Source organism: Prionailurus viverrinus, chromosome D2 (genome assembly GCF_022837055.1).
Source record: "Prionailurus viverrinus isolate Anna chromosome D2, UM_Priviv_1.0, whole genome shotgun sequence".
In the NCBI taxonomy this organism is placed as follows: Eukaryota; Metazoa; Chordata; class Mammalia; order Carnivora; family Felidae; genus Prionailurus; species Prionailurus viverrinus.
In genome coordinates this window covers 33,430,723-33,452,982 of record NC_062571.1, presented here as the reverse complement: position 1 = coordinate 33,452,982, position 22,260 = coordinate 33,430,723, and the positions used below count along the sequence as shown (strand labels likewise).

The following is a 22,260-nucleotide window of genomic DNA, read 5'->3' as shown; positions in this document are numbered from 1 at the left end:
AATAGACTCTCTAGCCCAACACAGACAAACCACTGGAGAATTGTGTTTCAGTCCTCTTCTAAACATTTGTGTTGGGGCGCCTGGGTGGCGCAGTCGGTTAAGCGTCCGACTTCAGCCAGGTCACGATCTCGCGGTCCGTGAGTTCGAGCCCCGCGTCGGGCTCTGGGCTGATGGCTCAGAGCCTGGAGCCTGTTTCCGATTCTGTGTCTCCTTCTCTCTCTGCCCCTCCCCCGTTCATGCTCTGTCTCTCTCTGTCCCAAAAATAAATAAACGTTTGGTTTTTTTTGTTTATTTGTTTTTTTCAACGTTTATTTATTTTTGGGACAGAGAGAGACAGAGCATGAACGGGGGAGGGGCAGAGACAGAGGGAGACACAGAATCGGAAACAGGCTCCAGGCTCTGAGCCATCAGCCCAGAGCCCGACGCGGGGCTCGAACTCACGGACCGCGAGATCGTGACCTGGCTGAAGTCGGACGCTTAACCGACTGCGCCACCCAGGCGCCCCTAAACATTTGTTTTTTAAACCAGCTTACTACAGTGCATCTTAATGGAGATAATTGGGCTGGTTATTCCATTTAAAAACAAATGCACAGTCTTAGACCTAGTCACTCATGTGGTTGCGTACTGTAACTGAAGTCATAAAAGATGAAATATTGTTGATGATGGGAAGTTTTTTTCTCTTTATGGTCCTGTCTTTGCATCTTCAGTGCTTTATAGACTCTGAAACTTTTCTCCAGGGATCCAGTAGTCTCTTTACTTTAACGCATCTAATTACTCTGGGTTCCAGAAGATAACCTTGGATTGTCAGAGCTATTTATTCTAGGAGGCCCAGGCAAGTAATGTAAGTGAGTCAATAGATGGTGGAATTGGAGTAGATGAAACAGAGTAGGGAGTGATGGGGATTGTGATAAGCTCATGTTCCATTTTTAGGGACTAGAGTAAGCTCCAGCCTATTGCCATGAGTTGTCAGATCTTCTAATTTTTCTAAAGAACCTGGAAATCTATATTTTTAGGTTAAATTTCCCCATTTTTAGGTGGAATCTCCTGAACAAAACGTGTATTGCTGAATTCAGCCTGAGGGTTACATATTTATTCTTTTTGCTTTTGAAGCTGTTCTGAATAATCTGTCCTGAGTGGTGGACCCTTCTCTTTGCCAAGCTCTTTACCTTTATTTCATTTTATTATTATTTAATATTTATTTTGAGAGAGAGAGAGAGAGAGCACGTACGAGCACGCGCACATGCATGCATGAGCAGGTAAGGGGTAGAGAGAGAGGGAGAGGAAGAATTCTAAGCAGGTTCTGTGCTGTCAGTGCACAGCCCAATGTGGGGCTTGATCTCATGAACTATGAGATCATAACCTGAGCTGAAATCCAGAATCAGATGCTTAACTTACTGAGACAACCCTGTGCCCCAACCCTTATTTTATTAAGGATAATTCTTGCAGGATGAACTCATAATATAGTTAATTTGCTCTTGAAAGGACAACGTTTTCCCTAAACTGTAGACCCACTGGTTGCTGGGAGTGCCTTTTGAGACTATGCCAGGTTTCTTTTTACTGAATTGCAGACCCAGATTTTGAATCTAACTTTGAAGAGCAAATAGGTGTTGGGCCTGGTTATTTTGTTTATATATTGAACTGACTCTAGGGCATTATTTTGCCAATTGGTGTATTGCAGCACATTCTATAAAGCTATATGACTTGTAATTTCCTCTACAAATATTGAGCCTTTACTGATGCACTTTTCTATAAGGGAGTATCTCTGACTACGTATGATTTAAATATGTAATTTTTTATTCTGATGCATTTGACTTACTATCCTTCCATTAATTAAATTTTCTCTATATTATAGGCATATAGTTGGAAAGAGAGGGGACACTAGGAAGAAACTAGAAGTGGAAACCAAAACTTCTATTAGCATTCCTAAGCCTGGACAAGAAGGAGAAATTGGTGAGACTTGGTATATGTGTGATATTTGCAATCACTTTTGCATGTGTATGGAATAGTGTGAACCCAACAGAGGTGTTTAGTGACTATATTCTTTGTGTGTGTGTGTGTGTGTGTGTGTGTGTGTGTGTGTGTGTCCATGGGCAGAACTGAATAGTGACTGTATTCTTTATGGGGTTCTTTGGCCTTTTTATGATACATTAATTGGGCTTTTTATAAATAATCAGTATCAGTCTCCCGATGAGGGAACATGTAGTTATACACCTTTATCTTCATTGAGTACCTGGGCCTTCACTTTATACTTTACCATGCACTGATGTTATAAAATTTCCAGATTTTGTTGTGTAATAGGAAAATTCTTCTATGCTTTCCTAGCTTGAAATGGAGTTTGTGAATTGTTTAAAGTTAGAATTCGAGGAAAACCAGTGAGGTCAGCAAATCTGAAATCAAGTTCAGCCCTTTTCAAAGGTGTTGTCTTGTTTTTACCTTGCTTTGTAGACTGGGAAGGATATTGTAAAAGCAATGATTAAAATAACAACCTGATTCAAGTAACTGCTCAAGTGAGGAAAAATAGTTGAGTATAAATCAAGTCAGAAAGTGTCTGTACTGGGGCGCCTGGGTGGCTCAGTCGGTTAAGCGTCTGACTTCGGCTCAGGTCATGATCTCACGGTCCGTGAGTTCGAGCCCCGCGTCGGGCTCTGGGCTGATGGCTCAGAGCCTGGAGCCTGCTTCCGATTCTGTGTCTCCCTCTCTCTCTGCCCCTCCCCTGTTCATGCTCTGTCTCTCTCTGTCTCAAAAATAAATAAACATTAAAAAAAAAATTAAAAAAAAAAAAAGAAAGTGTCTGTACTAAGCATCAGTGTGAACCAAGGGCACAGGCTTGTGTGGTAAAATGGCTTTGAGTGAAGGGCACTCACTGTAGGGACAACATTTTACAAAACTCATTCCAAAATGATAGGACTTTTTCAAAGTCCAATAAGCATAGCAGCCACCAATAATACATCTTTTATAAATACCCATGGGTTTTATTAAGTCTTAGGAGAAAAAAATTACTAGTTTTCTTCTCATTTTGTAAGCATAATCATCATGACAGATAAGATGCAGTTGACTGTAGAGCTGTGCTGTCCAGAAGGACTTTCTGCAATGATGGGAATGTTCTATACCTGCATTGTCCAGTACAGGAGCCACTAGCATGTGTGACTTTGAGTGCTTGAGATGTGGCTGGTATGACTGAGGAACTGAATTTTTAACTTCATTTAATTCTAATTCATTTAACTTTTAATTTAACTGGGTGCGTGTGGGCTCCTGTATCGGACAGCAGAATGCTAGAGTTTTTCTCAGTCCTTTGGTAACATCAGCAGGTGTTAACATAGGAACTCTAATGACATTTTTGAAGAACTCTCATTAAAATAAATATTCAGCTCATTAGAATTACAGATGGAAAAATCCAGGTCTTTCCTTAAGTATTAAAGTTCAAGCTGCAAATACTGAAGTAATTTTATAATTGCAGTGAAGGTTATTTCTTTAAAAAAATTTTTTTTAATGTTTATTTTTAAGAGAGAGAGATAGAGAGTGAGCAGGATGACTGGGGGAAGGGTAGAGAGAGAAGGAGACACAGAATTCAAAGCAGGCTCTGGGCTCTGAGCTGTCAGCACAGAGCCTGATGCGGGGCTCAAACCCACCAACTGTGAGATCATGACCTGAGCTAAAGTCAGATGCTTAACCGACTGAGCCACTCAGGCGCCCCAAGGTTATTTCTTTATCTGTTTTTTTTTTTCCTGATTGTAGATTAATACAGGCTTTTCAAAAGAACAAAAGCTTATAGAAATTATATATATGTATAAAGGGAAATGTTTAAAAAAAAGTAAAAAAAAGTATAAAGGGAAATGTCTTGTAATATGAACCTCAGACATAATCACTGTTAACAGTTGAATATATTCCTCATTTTTTCTATCTGTATAGTAGCTATAACAACTTTTATTGCAGTAAAAATTATAACATGGTATAAATGTGGAGTTCTTAGGCATTTTAAGATGCTGGAGTCATTCCAAAACTTATCCAGAAAAGGGTAGGCAGGTTGTAAAGATTCCATTTTGACTTAGAAAGCACAAATATTTCAGTGTGGAAACCCGTGTGTCTAATCGTTAAAAGTAAGAATTTAGTGGAACTAATTTAATTGGAAAACGAGGATAAACTGGTTATTGGTCTTGTAGGGAAGTATAGTATACAGAAAAATCAAATTTATTGGTTAGAGTAAATTGAGTCATAATGTGAGACTAAGACAGGTTGCACTGGTGTGGTATTTGCTTTCGTTTATTCATTTTCTTTTGCCTCTCCTAAAACTAGAGAGGCTAAAGAAGGGAATGATTTAGTAGGTTTTAATTTGTCCTCTTGGCAAGGATCTGGTCATCTAGGCTGTTTTGAAGTCTCAGGATATCAGAAGATGCTTCTTTTCTTTTTTTTTTTTAAATGTTTATTTTTGGGACACCTGGGTGGCTCAGTTGGTTTAGCATCCGACTTCGGCTCAGGTCATGATCTTGCTTCTTGTGAGTTCGAGCCCCGCATTGGGCTCTGTACTGACAGCTCGGAACCTGGAGCCTGCTTTGGATTCTGTCTTCATTTCTCTGCCCATTCCCTACTCATGCTCTGTCTCTCACTCTCTCTTTCAAATGATTTACATTGTATTAAAAAAAAAAGTGTTTATTTTTGGGAGAGACAGAGACTGAGCATGAGCCGGGGAGGGCAGAGAGAGAGGGAGACACAGAATCCGAAGCAGGCTCCCAGCTCTGAGCTATCAGCACAGAGCCCAATGCGGGTCTCAAACTCATGAACCATGAGATCATGACCTGAGCTAAAGGCGGACGCTTAACCGACTGAGCCACCCAGGTGCCCCTCAGAAAATGCTTTTAAAATGATACTCTCAGGGTACCTGGGTGGCTCAGTTGGTTGAGCATCCAACTCTTGATGTTGATTTTGGCCCAGGTCATGATCCCAGGGTCATGGGGATTGAGCCCTGTGTCGGGCTCCATGCTGAGTGTAGAGGCTGCTTAAGATTCTCCTTCTCCTACTGCCCCTTTCCCCCGCTCAAATGCGTTCTCTTCTCTCTCTAAAATAAAAAAAATAAAATTATATTGTCATTGTAGTTAGAGAATTGGTTCTTAAAAGTTTAATGTCTGGTTCCTGAGTGGCTCAGTCAGTTAAGTGTCTGACTTGATTTTGGCTCAGGTCATGATTTCACAGTTTCATGAGATCTGCACTGACATCCCAGATCCTGCTTGAGATTCTCCCTCTCTTCCCCTCCTCTGCTCACATTCTCTCTGTCTTTCTCAGAAATAAATAATAAATAAAGAACTTAAAAAAAAAGTTTAATGTCAATGCCTTTAATTCTCTTTTTCCTCTGTATCTCATGTTGTAGTCACTAGACCAGCTGAATTTTGGTCTTCTCAGATATTAGTGTTTGTAGAATATTTCTAACCTCATCGTATTTGATCTTTAGTCATTATTTGATCATTTTTGAGGCTTTTTGGGAAGTCACTCTGAGCACCTTTCAGTGCCCTTTTCAGTTTACTGTGTTACAGAAATGAAAGCATCTCATTGGTCTGTCTTTTTTTTTTTAATGTTTACTTATTTTTGAGAGAGAGAATAAGTTGGGGAGGGGCAGAAAGAGACAGTGGGGGACAGAGGATCCAATGCAGGCTCTGTGCTGACACCAGAGAGCCCTACACAGGGCTCAAACTCACGAACTCAGATCATGACCTGAGCCGAAGTCAGACACTTAACTGACCGAGCTACCCAAGTACCCTGGTCTTACTTCCTACCAAACCACCTTCTTTTTTTTTTTTTTTTTTTTTTTAAGTTGTTAAATTTATTTTGAGAAAGACCATGCGTGAGCAGAGTAGGAGCAGAGGGAGTGGGAGAGAGAGAATCTCAAGCAGGCTCCACGCTTAGCACTGAGCCCAAGGTGGAGATAGCGAGATCATGACCTGAGCTGATATCAAGAGTTGGGCACTTCACCGACTGAGGCACCCAGGTGCCCCCCAAACCACCTTCTTAATAAAAAAGAATAGATTTAACATTTTGTACCAGATGTTTACAGAAATAAAACATAAAGACGAGTTTTAAGCTTCCTTTCCTTCTCCTTTTCCTTTTAATTTCTCACCAAATTTTTGGCAGAGGTAATTTCTACTCTCCTTTAATTTCTACTGGCAGAGGTAATTTCTTCTCTCCTTTAATTTTGTCTCTGCCTTTGAACCTCCTTTATCAGCATTTCTCTAGCACAACATTTGAGTATCTACTACGCATAGATAGATAGATAGATCCCTTCACTGAGCATTTGAGTCTTTTGGATTCTCCAAGTATTCTGTCTGATAATATAAATAATGTCATTAGAAAACACTGTATCTCTACTTATGTTTTTTGGCTATTACTCGTGTCAGTTTTTTACTTAGGCAAATGGTTCTCATGCTATTAATCCATTCATTAATAATCTACCTCTTTTCCTGGATATTTCTATCTTGTTTCTTTGTAATAAAATGGCTTTGATACTTTCATTCTTAGAAAAGGTTGTTTTTATTGAACATTTCAATTGCTCTAACAGAGAGTGTTAGGGTAAATACATGGAATTATCTCTTTGCCTTCTGCAGTTGCTTGGAAGGACAAGCTTTGTGGTCTTTAAAGCACATAGCCCATTTTGCTGCTATTACAGTTAATACCTTAATATTTTATATCCTATTCAGAAGTCTGTCTTTAACCATTTTAATAAATAGTCTGTTGAGGGGCACCTAGGTGGCTCAGTTGGTTAACCTTTGGACTTTGGCTCAGGTCATGATCTCACAGTTCACGAGTCTGAGTCTTGCATCAGGTGAGCTTGAGCCCTGCTTTGGACTAGCATGAGCCCCACTTCGGATGAACCCTGCTTCAAGTGAGCATGAGCCCTGCATTGGGTGAGCCCCACTTCTCTCTCTCTACCTCTCTGAGCCTGGTGGGATTCTCTCTCTTTCTCTCTCTCTCTGCCCTTGCTCACTTGCGCCCTCTCTTTCTCAAAAAATAGTCTGTTAAAATGCCAATTTTGTTCTTTGTTTTTATCTTTTGCACCTTTCCTTAGTTGCTGTTTTGAACCACGCCCTGCCAGTTCTACAACCTAGAGATTTAATCTCTGCTTACACAGAGATTGTATTATCCTTAAATGATTTTCTTTCTTTGCAGACAGTGGTCTGTGCTTTGTGGCTCCCCCACCAACTTTCATTTATACATAAAGACATAGTCTAGATCAAAGAAGGCCAGATTATACCAAAACATGGGCATTTGGTATCCATCCATATAATGTAGATAATGATAAAGATTTTACTTTAATTTTCTGTTTTCATACTTTTTTTTTTTAAGTTTATTTATTTATTTTGAGAGAGAGAGAGCGCGAGTGAGCTGGGGAGGGGCAGAGGGAGAGGAAGAGAGAAAATCATAAGCAGGCTCCACGCTGTCAGCACAGAGCCTGATGCGGGGCTCGATCTCATGAACTATGAGATCACAACCTGAGCCAAAATCCAGAGTTGGACGCTTAACCGGTTGAGCTACTCAGGTACCCCCTGTTTTCAGACATATATGATAGGATTATATATATGTAGTAGACTCTCCTTTGGCCTTTCACTGTAGTGAATGTCTAATAATTATTTCCACAGTATTTTTTTTAAATTGAGATAAAATTCACATGACAGAAAATTCCAGTTTTTGCTTTTAATTTTTTATATTGTTATTTAAATTTCTATGTGATGTATTCATACTTTTTAAAAATTGTGGTTAAAATATACACAACATAAAGTTTGCCATTTTGACCATTTTTTTTTTTACATAAACTCTACACCTAACGTGGGACTTGAACTTATGACCCCGAGATCAGGAGCTCCATGCTGTACTGACTGAGCCAGCCAGCCCCCACTCCTGCCTTTGATAATTTTAGAGTGTTGAATACTCTGACGTTTAGTACATCTACAGTGTTGTATAACCACCACCATTATCTAGTTTCAGAACATTTTTATCATCCCATACCCTCTAAGCAATTGCTCCCCGCTCCTCTCTACCTCCAGTCCTTGGCTGCCACTAATCTGCTTTCTGTCCCTCTGCATTTGTCTGTTCTGGCTATTATCAATGGAAACATACAGTGACATTTTGTATCTGGGGTCTTCCACTTAGTATAATGTTTTCAAGGTTCATTTATAATTTTGCATGTGTCTGTACTTCATTCTCTTTTCTATGGCTGAATTATATTCCATTATATGGAGACAGGACATTTTGTTTATCCATTTATCAGTTAATGGACACCTCCATTGTTTCCACTTTTTGGTATTGTGAATAGAGCTGCTCTGAACATTTGTATACAAGTGGTTTTGAACACCTGTTTGGTTTTTTTTTAATGTTTTTTTCTGGATTTTTTTCTTCTTGTATTTCATATTATTATTTTTTAAAATCTGTTTTTTTTTTTAAGTAAACCGTACCCACAATGTGGGGCTCCAAGTCATGACCCCAAGATCAAGAGTCACATGCTCTATTGACTGAGTCAACCAGGCACCTCTTGTTTTTACTTCTTTTGGGTTTCTATATAACAGTGGAATTGCTCATCATATGGTAATTCTCTTTTAACTTTTTTAAAAAAATGTTTATTTTTGAGAGAGAGACAGAGCATGAATCGGGGAGGAGCAGAGAGAGGAGACACAGAATCCGAAGCAGGCTCCAGGCTCTGAGCTGTCAGCACAGAGCCGGATGCAGGGCTTGAACCCACAAGCCGTGAGATCATGACCTGAGTTGAAGTCAGATGCTTAACCAGCTGAGCCACCTAGGTGTCCCTCTTTTTAACTTTTTAAAGAACTGCTGTACTCTTCTGTAGCTGTTGCACCATTTTACATTCTCACCGCAAGATATAAGGGTTGGCTGTGTAGCTTTTTAAACTCATTTTCCTACTTCATCAGGTGGTCTTAAGGATACTCTGTTTTTGTTTTTGTTTTTATTTTTTCTTTTAGAGAGAAAGAGAGTGTGAACGGGGGAGAGGGGCAGAGGGAGAGAGAGAATCTGAAGCAGGCTCTATGCAATGTGAAGCCAATATGGGGCTCAATCCCACTCCCTAGGATCATGACCAGAGCCAAAATCAAGAGTTAGATGTTCAACTGTCTGAGCTACCCAGGCGCCCCAGGATATTCTGTTTTTAAATTTTTTTTAAGGTTTATTTATTTTTGAGAGAGAGAGACAGAATGTGAGCAGGGGAGGGGCAGAGAGAGAGGGAGACATAGAATCTAAAGCAGACTCCAGGCTCTGAGCTGTCAGCACAAAGCCCCACACAGGGCTAGAGCTCGTGAACTGCGAGATCATGACCTGAGCGGAAGTTGGACGCCCAAGCAACTGAGCCACCCAGACACTGCTTTGTTTTTAAACCTCATCCTGCTTAGATTGAATTCATTGGTAACTTTCCTACCCTTGATACTGTCCCTTGTTCAGAAATTATGTGCACATTCGGGACTGTTTTAGCTCTCCAGAGATGAGAGTATCAAGGTCACTTATTTTACAAGCATCTGATGGTCATGTTAAACATCCCTCCTTTTTTTTTTTTTTTTTTTTCTTTGCTTGCAGTAATCACTGGACAGCATCGAAGTGGTGTTATTTCAGCCCGAACTCGGATCGATGTTCTTTTGCTCACTTTTAGAAGAAAGCAGCCCTTCACTCACTTCCTTGCCTTTTTCCTCAATGAAGTTGAGGTTCAGGAGCGATTCCTGAAGTTCCAAGAGGAAGTACTGGAGAAGTGCTCCATGGTAAGCAGCAAACAAAACAAAACAAAAAGTTAAAAAGAAAGGGTGCAAAGATCGTTCATAATTCAAGCAGTAGAAAGGTATAAATTTCTTCTCCCACCAAAAAAGGTAACCATTTCTGATTTGTTTTGATTCTGAACTGAAAAAAAGATATAGACATATCAGCACATAAGCCTCTGTGTGATACTGAACTAGTCTTTAAAAATTTCAAGACATAAAAGGATCATTCTAAAATATATACTGTTGTGCACCTTGTGTATGGAAATATTAATGAAGTACCATTATCTGTAGATCTTCTGCCCTGGGTAGTAATGGCTTATTTGGGGTTAGTAACTAGAAGAAATTTGCATATAGAATTGTCCTCTTATATAACAGTGAAATGCTTGTGACCAGGATAAGAGCAGATAATCTAGATTAGAAAACAAATTTTAAACCTCCTTTTGGATATAATTTTGGGAAATTTAAAGAAACATTGGTTTAAAAAAACTTATGAACATTAATAAATTTTTTTTTCTTTTTTTTTTATAATACATGTTTTCCTAGAAAGTTTAGAAAATAAAGAAAAGATGAATAAAGTGTCACCCGTAATCTCACCACTGAGAGATAATATTGTGGCACAAAAACAAATGTTTAAAAATTAGAATTTGGTTTGTGTATGATTTTATATCCTGCTTTCTTTGCAATTTTGCATTATACCATTATCATTGTTTTGTCATTGAACAAAAACCTTTACTTTTGCTTTGGAGACAGGAAGGAAATTCTAGCAGTGATGACTAAAAAACATAATTTCATTTCGATAACAGTTCAGATAACTTGATTTTTTTTTTTTAATTTTTTAATGTTTGTTTTTTTTTTTTAATTTTTTTTTTTTTCAACGTTTATTTATTTTTGGGACAGAGAGAGACAGAGCATGAACGGGGGAGGGGCAGAGAGAGAGGGAGACACAGAATTGGAAACAGGCTCCAGGCTCTGAGCCATCAGCCCAGAGCCCGACGCAGGGCTCGAACTCATGGACCGCGAGATCGTGACCTGGCTGAAGTCGGACGCTTAACCGACTGCGCCACCCAGGCGCCCCATAATGTTTGTTTATTTTTGAGAGAGAGAGACAGAGCACGAGCAGGGGAGGGGCAGAGAGAGAGAGGGAGACACAGAATCGGAAGCAGGCTCCAGGCTCTGAGCTGTCAGTGCAGAGCCCAACACGGGGCTCAAACTCACAAACTGTGAGATCATGACCTGAGCCGAAGTCGGATGCCCAACCAACTGAGCCACCCAGGCGCCCCCAGATAACTTGATTTTTAATGGCTGCTTTTATTATTCTATTACCTAGATATATAATAATTTATTCTATCTTTTAAAATTTCTATTTTTCATTATAAATAATGATGTTATGACTCTTCTTGCATACATTTTTCTGCGCTAGTCTAAGTAATTTCTTAGTAAATTCTTGGAAATGGAAAAGAGTGTTTGTGTGTACAATTTTTTTTTTAATGTGTCTTTACTTTTGAGAGACAGAGAACGAGTGGGGGAGGGGCAGAGAGAGACCAAGACACAGAATCCGAAGCAGGCTTCAGGCTCCGAGCTGTCAGCACAGAGCTCAACGTGGGGCTTGAACTCACGAGTGCTGAGATCATGACCTGAGCCCAAATCAGATGCCTAACTGACTGAGCTACCCAAGCACCCCTCCCCCTTTTTTTCTTTTTTAATGTTTATTTACTTTTGAGAGAGCGAAAGAGTGAGGGTTTTGATATATATGTCTCCAAATTACCTTTAGGAAATGTTATAACACTATATGTCAAACTGTAGTTTTCTTGAGTTTCCTTTTCTCATCCTTGCCAATATTGGTGTTACCATTCTTTTAAGGTTCTTTTTTTTTATAATCCAGTTGCCAAAAAAATATTAGTTTATTGCTTGATTGTTCATTTATTTGATTATTGGTGAGATAAGGCTTTTTTTTTAATTTTATTTTTTAAATTTTACATCCAAATTAGTTAGCATCTAGTGCAGCAATGATTTCAGGAGTAGATTCCTTTAGTGCCCCTTACCCAGTTAGCCCACCCCCCCTCCCACAACCCCTCTAGTAACCCTCAGTTTGTTCTCCATATTTATGAGTCTCTTCTGTTTTGTCCCCCTCCCTGTTTTTATATGATTTTTGTTTCCCTTCCCTTATGTTCATCTGTTTTGTTTCTTAAAGTCCTCATATGAGTGAAGTCATATGATTTTTGTCTTTCTCTGACTAATTTCACTTAGCATAATAACCTCCAGTTCCATCCATGTAGTTGCAAATGGCAAGATTTCATTCTTTTTGATTGTCAAGTAATACTCCATTGTATGTATATACCACATCTTCTTAATCCATTCATCCATCGGTGGACATTTGGGCTCTTTCCATACTTTGGCTATTGTTGATAGTGCTGCTATAAACGTGGGGGTGCATGTGTCCTTTCGAAACAGCACACCTGTATCCCTTGGATAAATGCCTAGTAGTGCAATTGCTGGGTCGTAGGGTAGTTCTGTTTTTAGTTTTTTGAGGAACCTCCATACTGTTTTCCAGAGTGGCTGCACCAGCTTGCATTCCCACCAACAATGCAAAAGAGATTCTCTTTCTCTGAATCCTCACCAACATCTGTTGCTGCCTGAGTTGTTAATGTTAGCCATTCTGACAGGCGTGAGGTGGTATCTCATTGTGGTTTTGATTTGTATTTCCCTGATGATGAGTGATGTTGAGCATTTTTTCATGTGTCGGCTGGCCATCTGGATGTCTTCTTTGGAGAAGTGTCTCTTCAGGTCTTTTGCCCATTTCTTCACTGGATTATTTGTTTTTTGGGTGTTGAGTTTGATAAGTTCTTTATAGATTTTGGATACTAACCCTTTATCTGATATGTTGTTTGCAAATATCTTCTCCCATTCTGTCGGTTGCCTTTTAATTTTGCTGATTGTTTCCCTCACTGTGCAGAAGCTTTTTATTTTGATGAGGTCCCAGTAGTTCATTTTTGCTTTTGTTTCCCTTGCCTCCAGAGACATGTTGAGTAAGAAGTTGCTGCAGGCAAGATCAAAGAGGTTTTTGCCTGCTTTCTCCTCGAGGATTTTGATGGCTTCCTGCCTTACATTTAGGTCTTTCATCCATTTTGAGTTTATTTTTGTGTATGGTGTAAGAAAGTGGTCCAGGTTCATTCTTCTGCATGTTGCTGTCTAATTTTCCCAGCACCACTTGCTGAAGAGACTGTCTTTATTCCATTGGGTATTCTTTCCTGCTTTGTCAAAGATTAGTTGGCCATACGTTTGTGGGTCCATTTCTGGGTTCTCTACTCTGTTCCATCGATCTAAGTACAGATGAGACTTTTTCATGTATTTAATTCTTGTTTCTTTATGTCTTGGACTGTTTATCTTTGAGGGTGTTCATTTTTTTAAAATTCTTATTTGTTTATTTTTAAATGTTTATTTATTTTTGAGAGAGACTGAGTGAGCACGGGGAAGGGACAGACAGAGAGGGAGACGGAGGATCGGAAGCTGTCTCTGCACTGACAGTAGAAAGCCTGATGCAGGGCTCAAACTCTTGAACCAAGAGATCACAACCTGAGCTGAAGTCAGATGCTTAACCAACTGAGCCACCCAGGTGCCCCTATTTATTTATTTGAGAGACAGAGAGGGAGCACAAGCAGGGGAGGGGCAGAGAGAAAGAGAGAGAGAGAGAGAGACAGAGAGAGAGAGAGAGAGAGAATCCCCAGCAGGCCCCATGCTACCAGCACAGAGCCCCATGATGTGGGGCTTGATCCCATGAACTATGAGATCATGACCTGAGCAGAAATCAAGAGTTGGACACCCAACCGACTGAGCCACCCAGGTGCCCCAAGAGTGTTCATTTTTTAATTTGTTTGTAAGAGCTTCGTATATATTAAGAGGATGAGTATTACTTCATAATTTGCGTGTAACTTTTTAGTTTATTTGGAATATATTTTGATACATAATGAGGTAAAACTCTAATTTTTTAAAATCCCTATTTAGTTAACCAGTTATCTAGAGAAGAATTTAAAAATCTTATTTTACCTTAAAAATTATAATGCAGTAAATGGGGCGCCTGGATGGCTCAGTTGGTTAAGCATCTGACTCTTTTTTTCGGTTCAGGTCATGATCTTGCAATTTCGTGGGTTCAGGCCCCACATCAGGCTGTGCGCTGACAGCATGGAACCTGCTTGAGATTCTCTTTCTCGTCCTCTCTCTCAGGCTCCACCCACCCCCCCAGCCCCTTCTGGTGCTCTCTCTCTCTCTCTTTCTCTCTCTCTCTCTCAAAATAAATAAGTAAACTTAAAAAATTTATGATGCAGTAAAATGGACTTTTTTGGGACTTGTATGGATTTTTTTTAAGCTTATTTATTTGAGAGAGACACAGACAGTGTGAGTGGAGGAGGGGCACATAGAGGGAGAGAGAGGAGAGAATCCCAAGCAGGTTCCAGGCTGCCAGCCTGGGGCCCAAACCCATGAAACAGCAAGGTCATGACCTAGACTGAAACCAAGATTTGGATGCTTAGCCAACTGAGCCACCCAGGTGCTCCAATTTTTTTTTAATGTTTATTTATTTTGAGAGAGAGTGGGTGTGCATGCATGTGCGTGTGCACTGGGGAGGAGAGGGACAGAGAAAGAGGGAAAGAGAGAGAATCCCCAGCAGGCTCTGACAAGGGGCTTGATCTCACGTCCTTGGGATCAGAACCTGAACAGAAATCAAGAGTCGGATGCTTAACCAACTGACCTACCCAGGCCGCCTTAGATTTTTAATTAATATTTTATTTTTAAGTAATCTCTATACCCAGTATGGGGCTTGACCTCACAACCCTGAGATCAAGAGTCACATGCTCTTCTGAGTGAGCCAGCCAGAAGCCTCTGGATCATACTTTTAATGTCATGTCTAAGAACTCTTTGCTTAACCCCAAATAACCAAGGTTTTCTCTTAGCATTTTTGTAATTTTGCTTATTTATATTTAGATCTATGATCCAGTTAATTTTTGTATTAGGTGTGACATTTAGGTCAAGGTTCATTTTTATGCACATGGATGTCCATGCTATGTTTTCTCAATCTTGTACTAAAGAGAGGAATAAAAGCATACGGAATGAAATAGAACAGTGTTTAGTATCTTTGGTTCTCGAAACAGATGAACCTGGATCTGATTCTGGGTTCCTTATATGTGTAGACTTTGGCAAGTGAACCTCTCCAGATTTTTACAGCTTGCTTTGGAGAGTTGCAGGAAGGATTAAATGTAACATAAAGTACTCAGCACGGTGCTTGATACATAACAAGCATGTAATAAATGGTAGCTACTACTCCTATCTTATGGCTGTTTAGGTTAAAGTTATTTGTATTCCTTGGAGTATTAAGAAAAGATGAGGGCTGTCTTTAATAGCTGTGTGCAGGGTTAATGAAAATGTTCTGGGTGAAAAAGTTTTATAAGATTTCTCCTTCCCCCTATTCCTTTTATTTTTCTTTTCCCCCTTTTCCTTTCCTTTCCTTTCCTCTGCTTTCTCCTATCCTATTCTATTGCTCAGCTAGGTCTTCAGTGTTAGAATATAGCAAGATATAGATATGCAGATGTAGAAGTATTAGAATCCAAGTACTTGTGTGGGACAGGGAGTAAGAATTGCTAAAATTGATAATTTTTAAAAATTTATCTTTTAATGTTCATTTAAAATGAAATTAAAAATTTTTTCAATGTTTATTTTTGAGAGAGAGCATGCGTGACTGGGAGAGGGGCAGAGTGAGGGAGACACAGAATCCAAAGCACACTCCAGGCTCTGAGCTGTCAGCACAGCGCCTGATGCAGGGCTCTAACTCACAAACCATGAGATCATGACTTGAGCCAAAGTCGGACACATAACCGACTGAGCCACTCAGGTGCCCCTTTTTATTTGTTTTTGAGAGGTGGGGAGAAGGGGCAGCAGGGGAGGGGTAGAGAAAGAGAATCCCAAGCAGGCTCCGTGTTTTCAGAGAAGAGCCTAATGCAGGGCTCAAACTTAGGAACTGTGAGATCATGACTTGAGCCAAAATCAACCATCTGAGCCACTCAGACACTTCTAAATGTTTATTTTTGAGACAGAGAATGCACGTGAGCAGGAGAGGACAGAAAAGGGGACAGAGGATCTGAAGTGGGTTCTGTGCTAACAGCAGAGAGCCTGATACAGGGCTAGAATTCATGAACTGTGAGATCATGACCTGGGCCAAAGTCAAATGCTTAACCAACTGACCCACCCAAAACCCCAAAAATTGATTATTTAAGAAGGAGACTACAGCATGACATAATGTATAGAGAAGTTGAATCATTGTGTTGCATAACTAGACTAATGTAACATTGTATGTCAACTCTATTGAAATAAAAAAAAATTTATTTTTTAATTAAAAAAATTTTTTAAGTTTATTTCACAAGTAGGGGAGGGGCAGAGAGAGAGAGAGAGAATCCCAAGCAGGCTCTGAATTATCAGTGCAGAGCCCGATTTGGGGCTTGATCCCATGAACCATGAGATCATGACCTAAACCAAAACCAAGATTTGGATGCTTAACCAACCGAGCCACCCGGCGCCCCCCCAAATTTTTTTTTTTAAAGGAGGCTAGGGGTGGCTGGGTGGCTCAGTTGGTTAGGTATCCAACTTCTGCTCAGGTCATGATCTTGCTGTTCATAAGTTCAAGCCCCACGTCAGGCTCTGCTCTGAGCCTGGAGCCTGCTTCAGATTCTGTTTCCCTCTCTGTAACTCTCCTGCTTGCACTCTGTCTCTGTCTCTTTCTCTCTCTCTCCAAAATAAATAAGCATTAAAAATATTTTGCTTTTAATGTTTTTAATGTTTATTTTTTAATTTATTTTTTAATTTTTTTTTCAACGTTTATTTATTTTTGGGACAGAAAGAGACAGCATGAACGGGGTAGGGGCAGAGAGAGAGGGAGACACAGAATCGGAAACAGGCTCCAGGCTCTGAGCCATCAGCCCAGAGCCCGACGCGGGGCTCGAACTCACGGACCGTGAGATCGTGACCTGGCTGAAGTCGGACGCTTAACCGACTGCGCCACCTTTAATGTTTATTTTTGAGAGAGAGGGAGAGGGACAGAGCACGAGTGGGGGAGGGGCAGAGAGAAGACACACACACACAGAATCCAAAGGAGGCTCCAGGCTCTGAGTTTCAGATCCAGGCTCTGAGTTGTCAGCACAGAGCCCAACGTGGGGCTCAAACCCATGAACTGCGAGATCGTGACCTGAGCCTAAGTCAGACACTTAACTGATCCTCCCAGGCACCCCTAAAAAATTTTTTTTAAGGAGGCTAGAAAGGTGAGTAGATTCAGACTGGAAAATATAAGTAGACAGTGTGGAATTATATAACCCATTTTTAAGTGATTAACTGGCATTTATGTGCTTGAACAAGGGCACATTTATAAATTAAATACTATATATGTATGCAGTATATATATGTATGTACTATATATATATATACACATATATATATATATGTATATAGTGTGCATATAAAATTAGTAAGCTGTCAGAATGTCTTTTTTTCCCCTTAGCATTTCATAGCAAGATGATTTCATTCTCGTTGGAGGGTGGGGTAGGAGATCAGGAACACTGAAGTTTCAGTGTGGGCTGGTAAGTTTTGAAATTATTTTACCTTATAAATACCAACTTATTGAAGCTCAGTGATTTATATTGTTTTGAAAAGTTACAAATGTTTGGTGTGCAATAAGCAGCTTGTAATAAGTAAGCCTTTTTGTCTGTGTGTGTGTGTACACTTTCTCCCTTTCCTTGTGGTTCCTGCCATGGGCTGACAGGGAACAAATATTGGAGAATGATTGCTTTAATTCAACTAGAATAGGATTGGCCACTGTGGATGTCATGCTGGCCTTAATCAGGTCAGAGTACTTTCTTCCTGCTTTCAGGGAGACTCCATAGTGACATTGCTTTCTTCCTGCTTTTAAATCAGGTTCTGATAACAGCAGGGGAGTAAGTACAGCATAAAAGAGTAAATAAGTAGTAAGTGACCATTATCTACCTATTATATGAAATTTTTAGTGGTTTTCATTCTGATGTTAGAACAACAGGCTGATGGCTGTAAGAGCCTATAGGCATTTTCTAGTAGTGATCTGCACTTACTACCCTAACTTAGATGAGTTTCCTTCCAGTAGGTTGTTTTGGTTTTTTTTTTTTTTTTTTTTTTCAACGTTTATTTATTTTTGGGACAGAGACAGACAGAGCATGAACGGGGGAGGGGCAGAGAGAGAGGGAGACACAGAATCGGAAACAGGCTCCAGGCTCTGAGCCATCAGCCCAGAGCCCGACGCGGGGCTCGAACTCACGGACCGCGAGATCGTGACCTGGCTGAAGTCGGACGCTTAACCGACTGCGCCACCCAGGCGCCCCTGTTTTGGTTTTTTTTTCCAGATTTTATTTTTAAGTAATCTCTGCACCCAGCGTGGGGCTGGAACTTAAAACCCTGAGATCAGGAGTTGGGTGTTTTACCTACTGAGCCAGGCAGGTGCCCCCCCACCCCACCCCTTTCTGGTAGCTTTGAAGAGCACATACCTATTCATTGAGACCGAAGTTTCATGAAAGACTGGCGTTCAGTCTTGTTTTGGTTCCTCTGAAACTCATTTGATATCTCTGATCATGTCTTAGCTCCAAAATAAGAATGGGCTCAACATTCTCTTATTTTTAAAAAAAAATTTTTTTTTTTTCCAACGTTTATTTATTTTTGGGACAGAGAGAGACAGAGCATGAACGGGGGAGGGGCAGAGAGAGAGGGAGACACAGGATTGGAAAAAGGCTCCAGGCTCTGAGCCATCAGCCCAGAGCCCGATGCGGGGCTCGAACTCCCAGACTCCCAGACCGCGAGATCGTGACCTGGCTGAAGTCGGACGCTTAACTGACTGCGCCACCCAGGCGCCCCAACATTCTCTTATTTTTAGGAAAAAGATGATACCTCTTGGTATAAAGTTGGCACATAAATTTTTTGAATTTACATATGTATTATATACATTATATACATTATATACATGTATATATATATATACATATGTATATATACAATTATATACATATTAAAATAAAATTTATTATACTTGCTTATTAACATTTGTCATACTTGCTGTGTGTGTGTGTGTTTTTTTAACGTTTGTTTATTTTGAGAGAGAACAAGAGCGAGTGAATGGGTAGGGCAGAGAGAGAGAATCCCAAGCAGGCTCTGCACTGCCCAATGCATGGTTCAGTCTCATGAACCATGAGATCATGACCTGAGCTGAGATCAAGAGCCAGACACTCACCCAACTGAGCCACCCAAGTACCCCAGTATTCACTGTTTTGTACCCACCTTTTGATTTAACAGGATGTTCCAGGTAAATACATATAAATCTAATTAGTGTTTTCAATTACCATAAAGTATTTTATGAATGTACCCCAACTTATTTAAGCAGTCCTCCTTTAATGGAACATTAAAGGAAATTATTTCTATTAAATAATGCTATAATGAACATTTTTGTACATGCATCTTTATGTTCTTGGCTCATGATTTCTTTGGAATACATTTTGGGGTAAATTCTTAAGAAGTAGAATATGTGGGCTAAAGGAACATAAAGTTTAATTTTTTGATAGTTTTTTTCCTATGTTAGATATCAATTTCTATGTTAGATATCAATTTCTATGTTAGATATCAACTTTATTGAGTTATAATTTACTTATAGTGTAATGTCCCAGTTTTGACACACACATACTGCAGTGTGACAACCATCAAAAACAAGATACAGAGGGGTGCCTGGGTGGCTCCGGCATTATGGTCCAACTTTGGCTCAGGTTATGGTCTCATTGTTCGTGGGCTCGTGCCCCATGTCGGGCTCTGTGCTGACAGCTCAGAGCCTGGAGCCTGCTTCTGATTCTGTGTCTTCCTCTCTCTTTGCCCCTCCCCCACTCGCACTCCTGTCTCTCTCTCAAAAATAAATAAAGTATTAAAAAAAACTTTTTAAATAAATAAAAATAGACTTTAAAAGAAAAATTTTTTTCTTTTTCTTTTTTTTTTTTATAATTTTTTTAAATGTTTATTTATTTTTGAGAGAGAGAGAGACAGAGCACGAGCAGGGGAGGAGCAGAGAGAGAGAGAGACACACACACAGAATCCAAAACAGGCCCCAGTCTCTGAGCTGTCGGCACAGAGCCTGACGCGGGGCTCGAACCCACAAACCGTGAGATCATGACCTGAGCCGAAGCCGGATGCTCAACCAACTGAGCCACCCAGGTGCCCTGTAAAGAGCAGAAATTTTTAATTTGATGGAATCCAATTTTTTTTTATGGTCTGTACTTTTTGTGTTGCTTCTGAAAAATCTCTGCCTTTTTAAGATGTCAAAGTTTTCTTTTGTAAACTACAAACTGTAAAACTATGTTGTATGTTTTAACTTTAATGTTTAGGTCAGTAATTCATTTGAAGTTAATTTTTGTGTGTGGTGGGAGATAAGGATTCAGGTTCATTTTTCCCATATAGATGTCTAGTTCAAGGGACATTTGTTGAAAATACCATCCTTTTCCCATTGAATGGCCTTGCTACCTTTGTTGAAAATCAAATGATCTTTTGTGTTTGCGTCTGTTTCTGGACTCTATTCTGTGTATTTATCTACATGTGTATCTTTGCACCAATGTTATACAGTCTTGATTACTATAGCTTTATAAGTCTTCTAATTAGATAAGGTAACTTATCCAATTTTGTTCTTTTTAAAGATTTTTTTTCCATTTATAATACTTGGATTTCCATACAGATTTTACTATTTTTTAAATTAAATTTTAATTTTTTGAGTAATCTCTACCCCCATTGTGAAGCTCGAACTCGCAACCCCAAGATCAAGAGTTGCATGCCCTACTGACTGAGCCAGCCAGATGCCCCTTGATTTTCATATAAGTTTTAGAATCATCTTGTTGATTGGTATAAAAATGCCTGCTGGGATTTTGACTGGAATTGTGTTGAGTCTATAGATCATTTTGGGGAGAATTAATATTTTAATAGTATTGAATCTTTTATTCAGTAAACATAGTATATATTTATTGTTTAGGTCTTCTTCAGTTTCTCTTAGTAATATTTTATAGTTTTCATTGTACAGGTTGCACATACATCTTATTAAATTTTATTCCTAGTGTTTATGTTTTTGATGCTACTATAAACAAAACTGCTTTTTAATTTTGTTTCCCAATTTTATGCTACTTGTATTAAAATTGTCCTAAGTTTTCCATATTTTGTGATGCTATTGGAAATGGTATCTTTTAATTTCGGTTGCACTTGTGTATTATTACTGTATAGAAATACAGTTGAGGGGCACACTGTAGTTCAGGTCACGATCTCATGGTTTATGAATTCAAGCCCCACATCGGTTCGCTGCTGTCAGGGCAGAGGCTGTTTCAGATCCTCTGTCCCCCTCTTTCTTTACCTCTTCCTGCTGGCATACTGTCTCTCAAAAATAAATAAACAGTTAAAAGAAAAAGAAATACAGCTGATTTTTGTATGTTAAACTGTGTATGTATCCTGTGACCTTGCTAAATTCATCTATCAATTCTTGTAATTGTGTATTAGTTTGCTAGGGCTTCTCTTACAAAATACCACACACTGGATAGCTTACACAATACAAATTTATTTTTTCACAGTGGAAACTGGGTCTGAGATCAAGGTATTAAAAAGGCTGGTTTTTTCTTCTTCTTCTGTTTTTTTTCCCTAAAGTTTACTTATTATTTATTTTGGGAGAGAGAGAAAGAGATGCGGAGCTCGACCTCACAAACCAACAGATCATGACTTGATCCAAAGTCAGACACTTTAGAGACTGAGCCAACCAGGTACCCCAGGGCTGGTTTCTTATAAGGCTTCTTCTCTACTTGGCTTGTAGATGGCTGTTTTCTTTTGATGTTTTCACATGGTCTTCACTGTGTGTTTGTGCCCTAGTCTCCTCTTTTTACAAGAACACCATCATATTGGGTTAGGGCATACCTGTATGACCTCTTTTTACCTTAATTACCTTTTTAAAGGCCGTAGTTACAAGTATAGTCACATTATGAGTTACTGGGAATTAGGACTTCAACAATGTGAATTTTAGGGGGACACAGTTCAGTTCACACCAAATTACTTTGTTGTTTCCTTAAAATTTTCTATGTATAGGGGCGCCCAGGTGTCTCGGTTGAGCATCTGACTTCGGCTCAGGTCATGATCTCACAGTTCATGAGTTCGAGCTCCGCATCAGGCTCTGTGCTGACAGCTCAGAGCCTGGAGTCCGCTTTGGATTCTGTGTCTCTCTTTCTGTCTCTGCCCCTCCGCTGCTCATGCTCACTTGCTCGCTCTCTCAGAAATAAACATTTTTAAAAATGTAAAAAAAGAATTTTCTATGTATATAATCATACCATCTGTGAATAAAGATAGTTTTACTTCTTCCATTTTTAAAAAAATTAAAAAAAAATTTTTTAAGTTTACTTGGAGAGAGAGGGCATGTGTACGGGGTGGGGGGGTTGGGCGGCAGAGAGAAGGAGAGACACAGTCC

General features: G+C 39.6%; 1 protein-coding gene across 7 annotated transcripts in view; it reads left to right on the top strand.

The window, feature by feature from the left end:
- The window catches only part of ASCC1 (activating signal cointegrator 1 complex subunit 1), a 112,091-nt gene that overhangs the window by 8,246 nt on the left and 81,585 nt on the right, over positions 1–22,260 (top strand). For all 7 annotated transcript variants that reach the window (XR_007145254.1, XR_007145251.1, XR_007145253.1 and 4 more), the window contains exons 4-5: positions 1,853–1,950; positions 9,562–9,740. Coding sequence is in view for 3 of the 7 variants with exons in the window: in XM_047824735.1 (XP_047680691.1) it covers positions 1,853–1,950; positions 9,562–9,740 (277 nt within the window). In the remaining 4 variants the exon portion in view is untranslated. The remainder of the gene's footprint in view (positions 1–1,852; positions 1,951–9,561; positions 9,741–22,260) is intronic.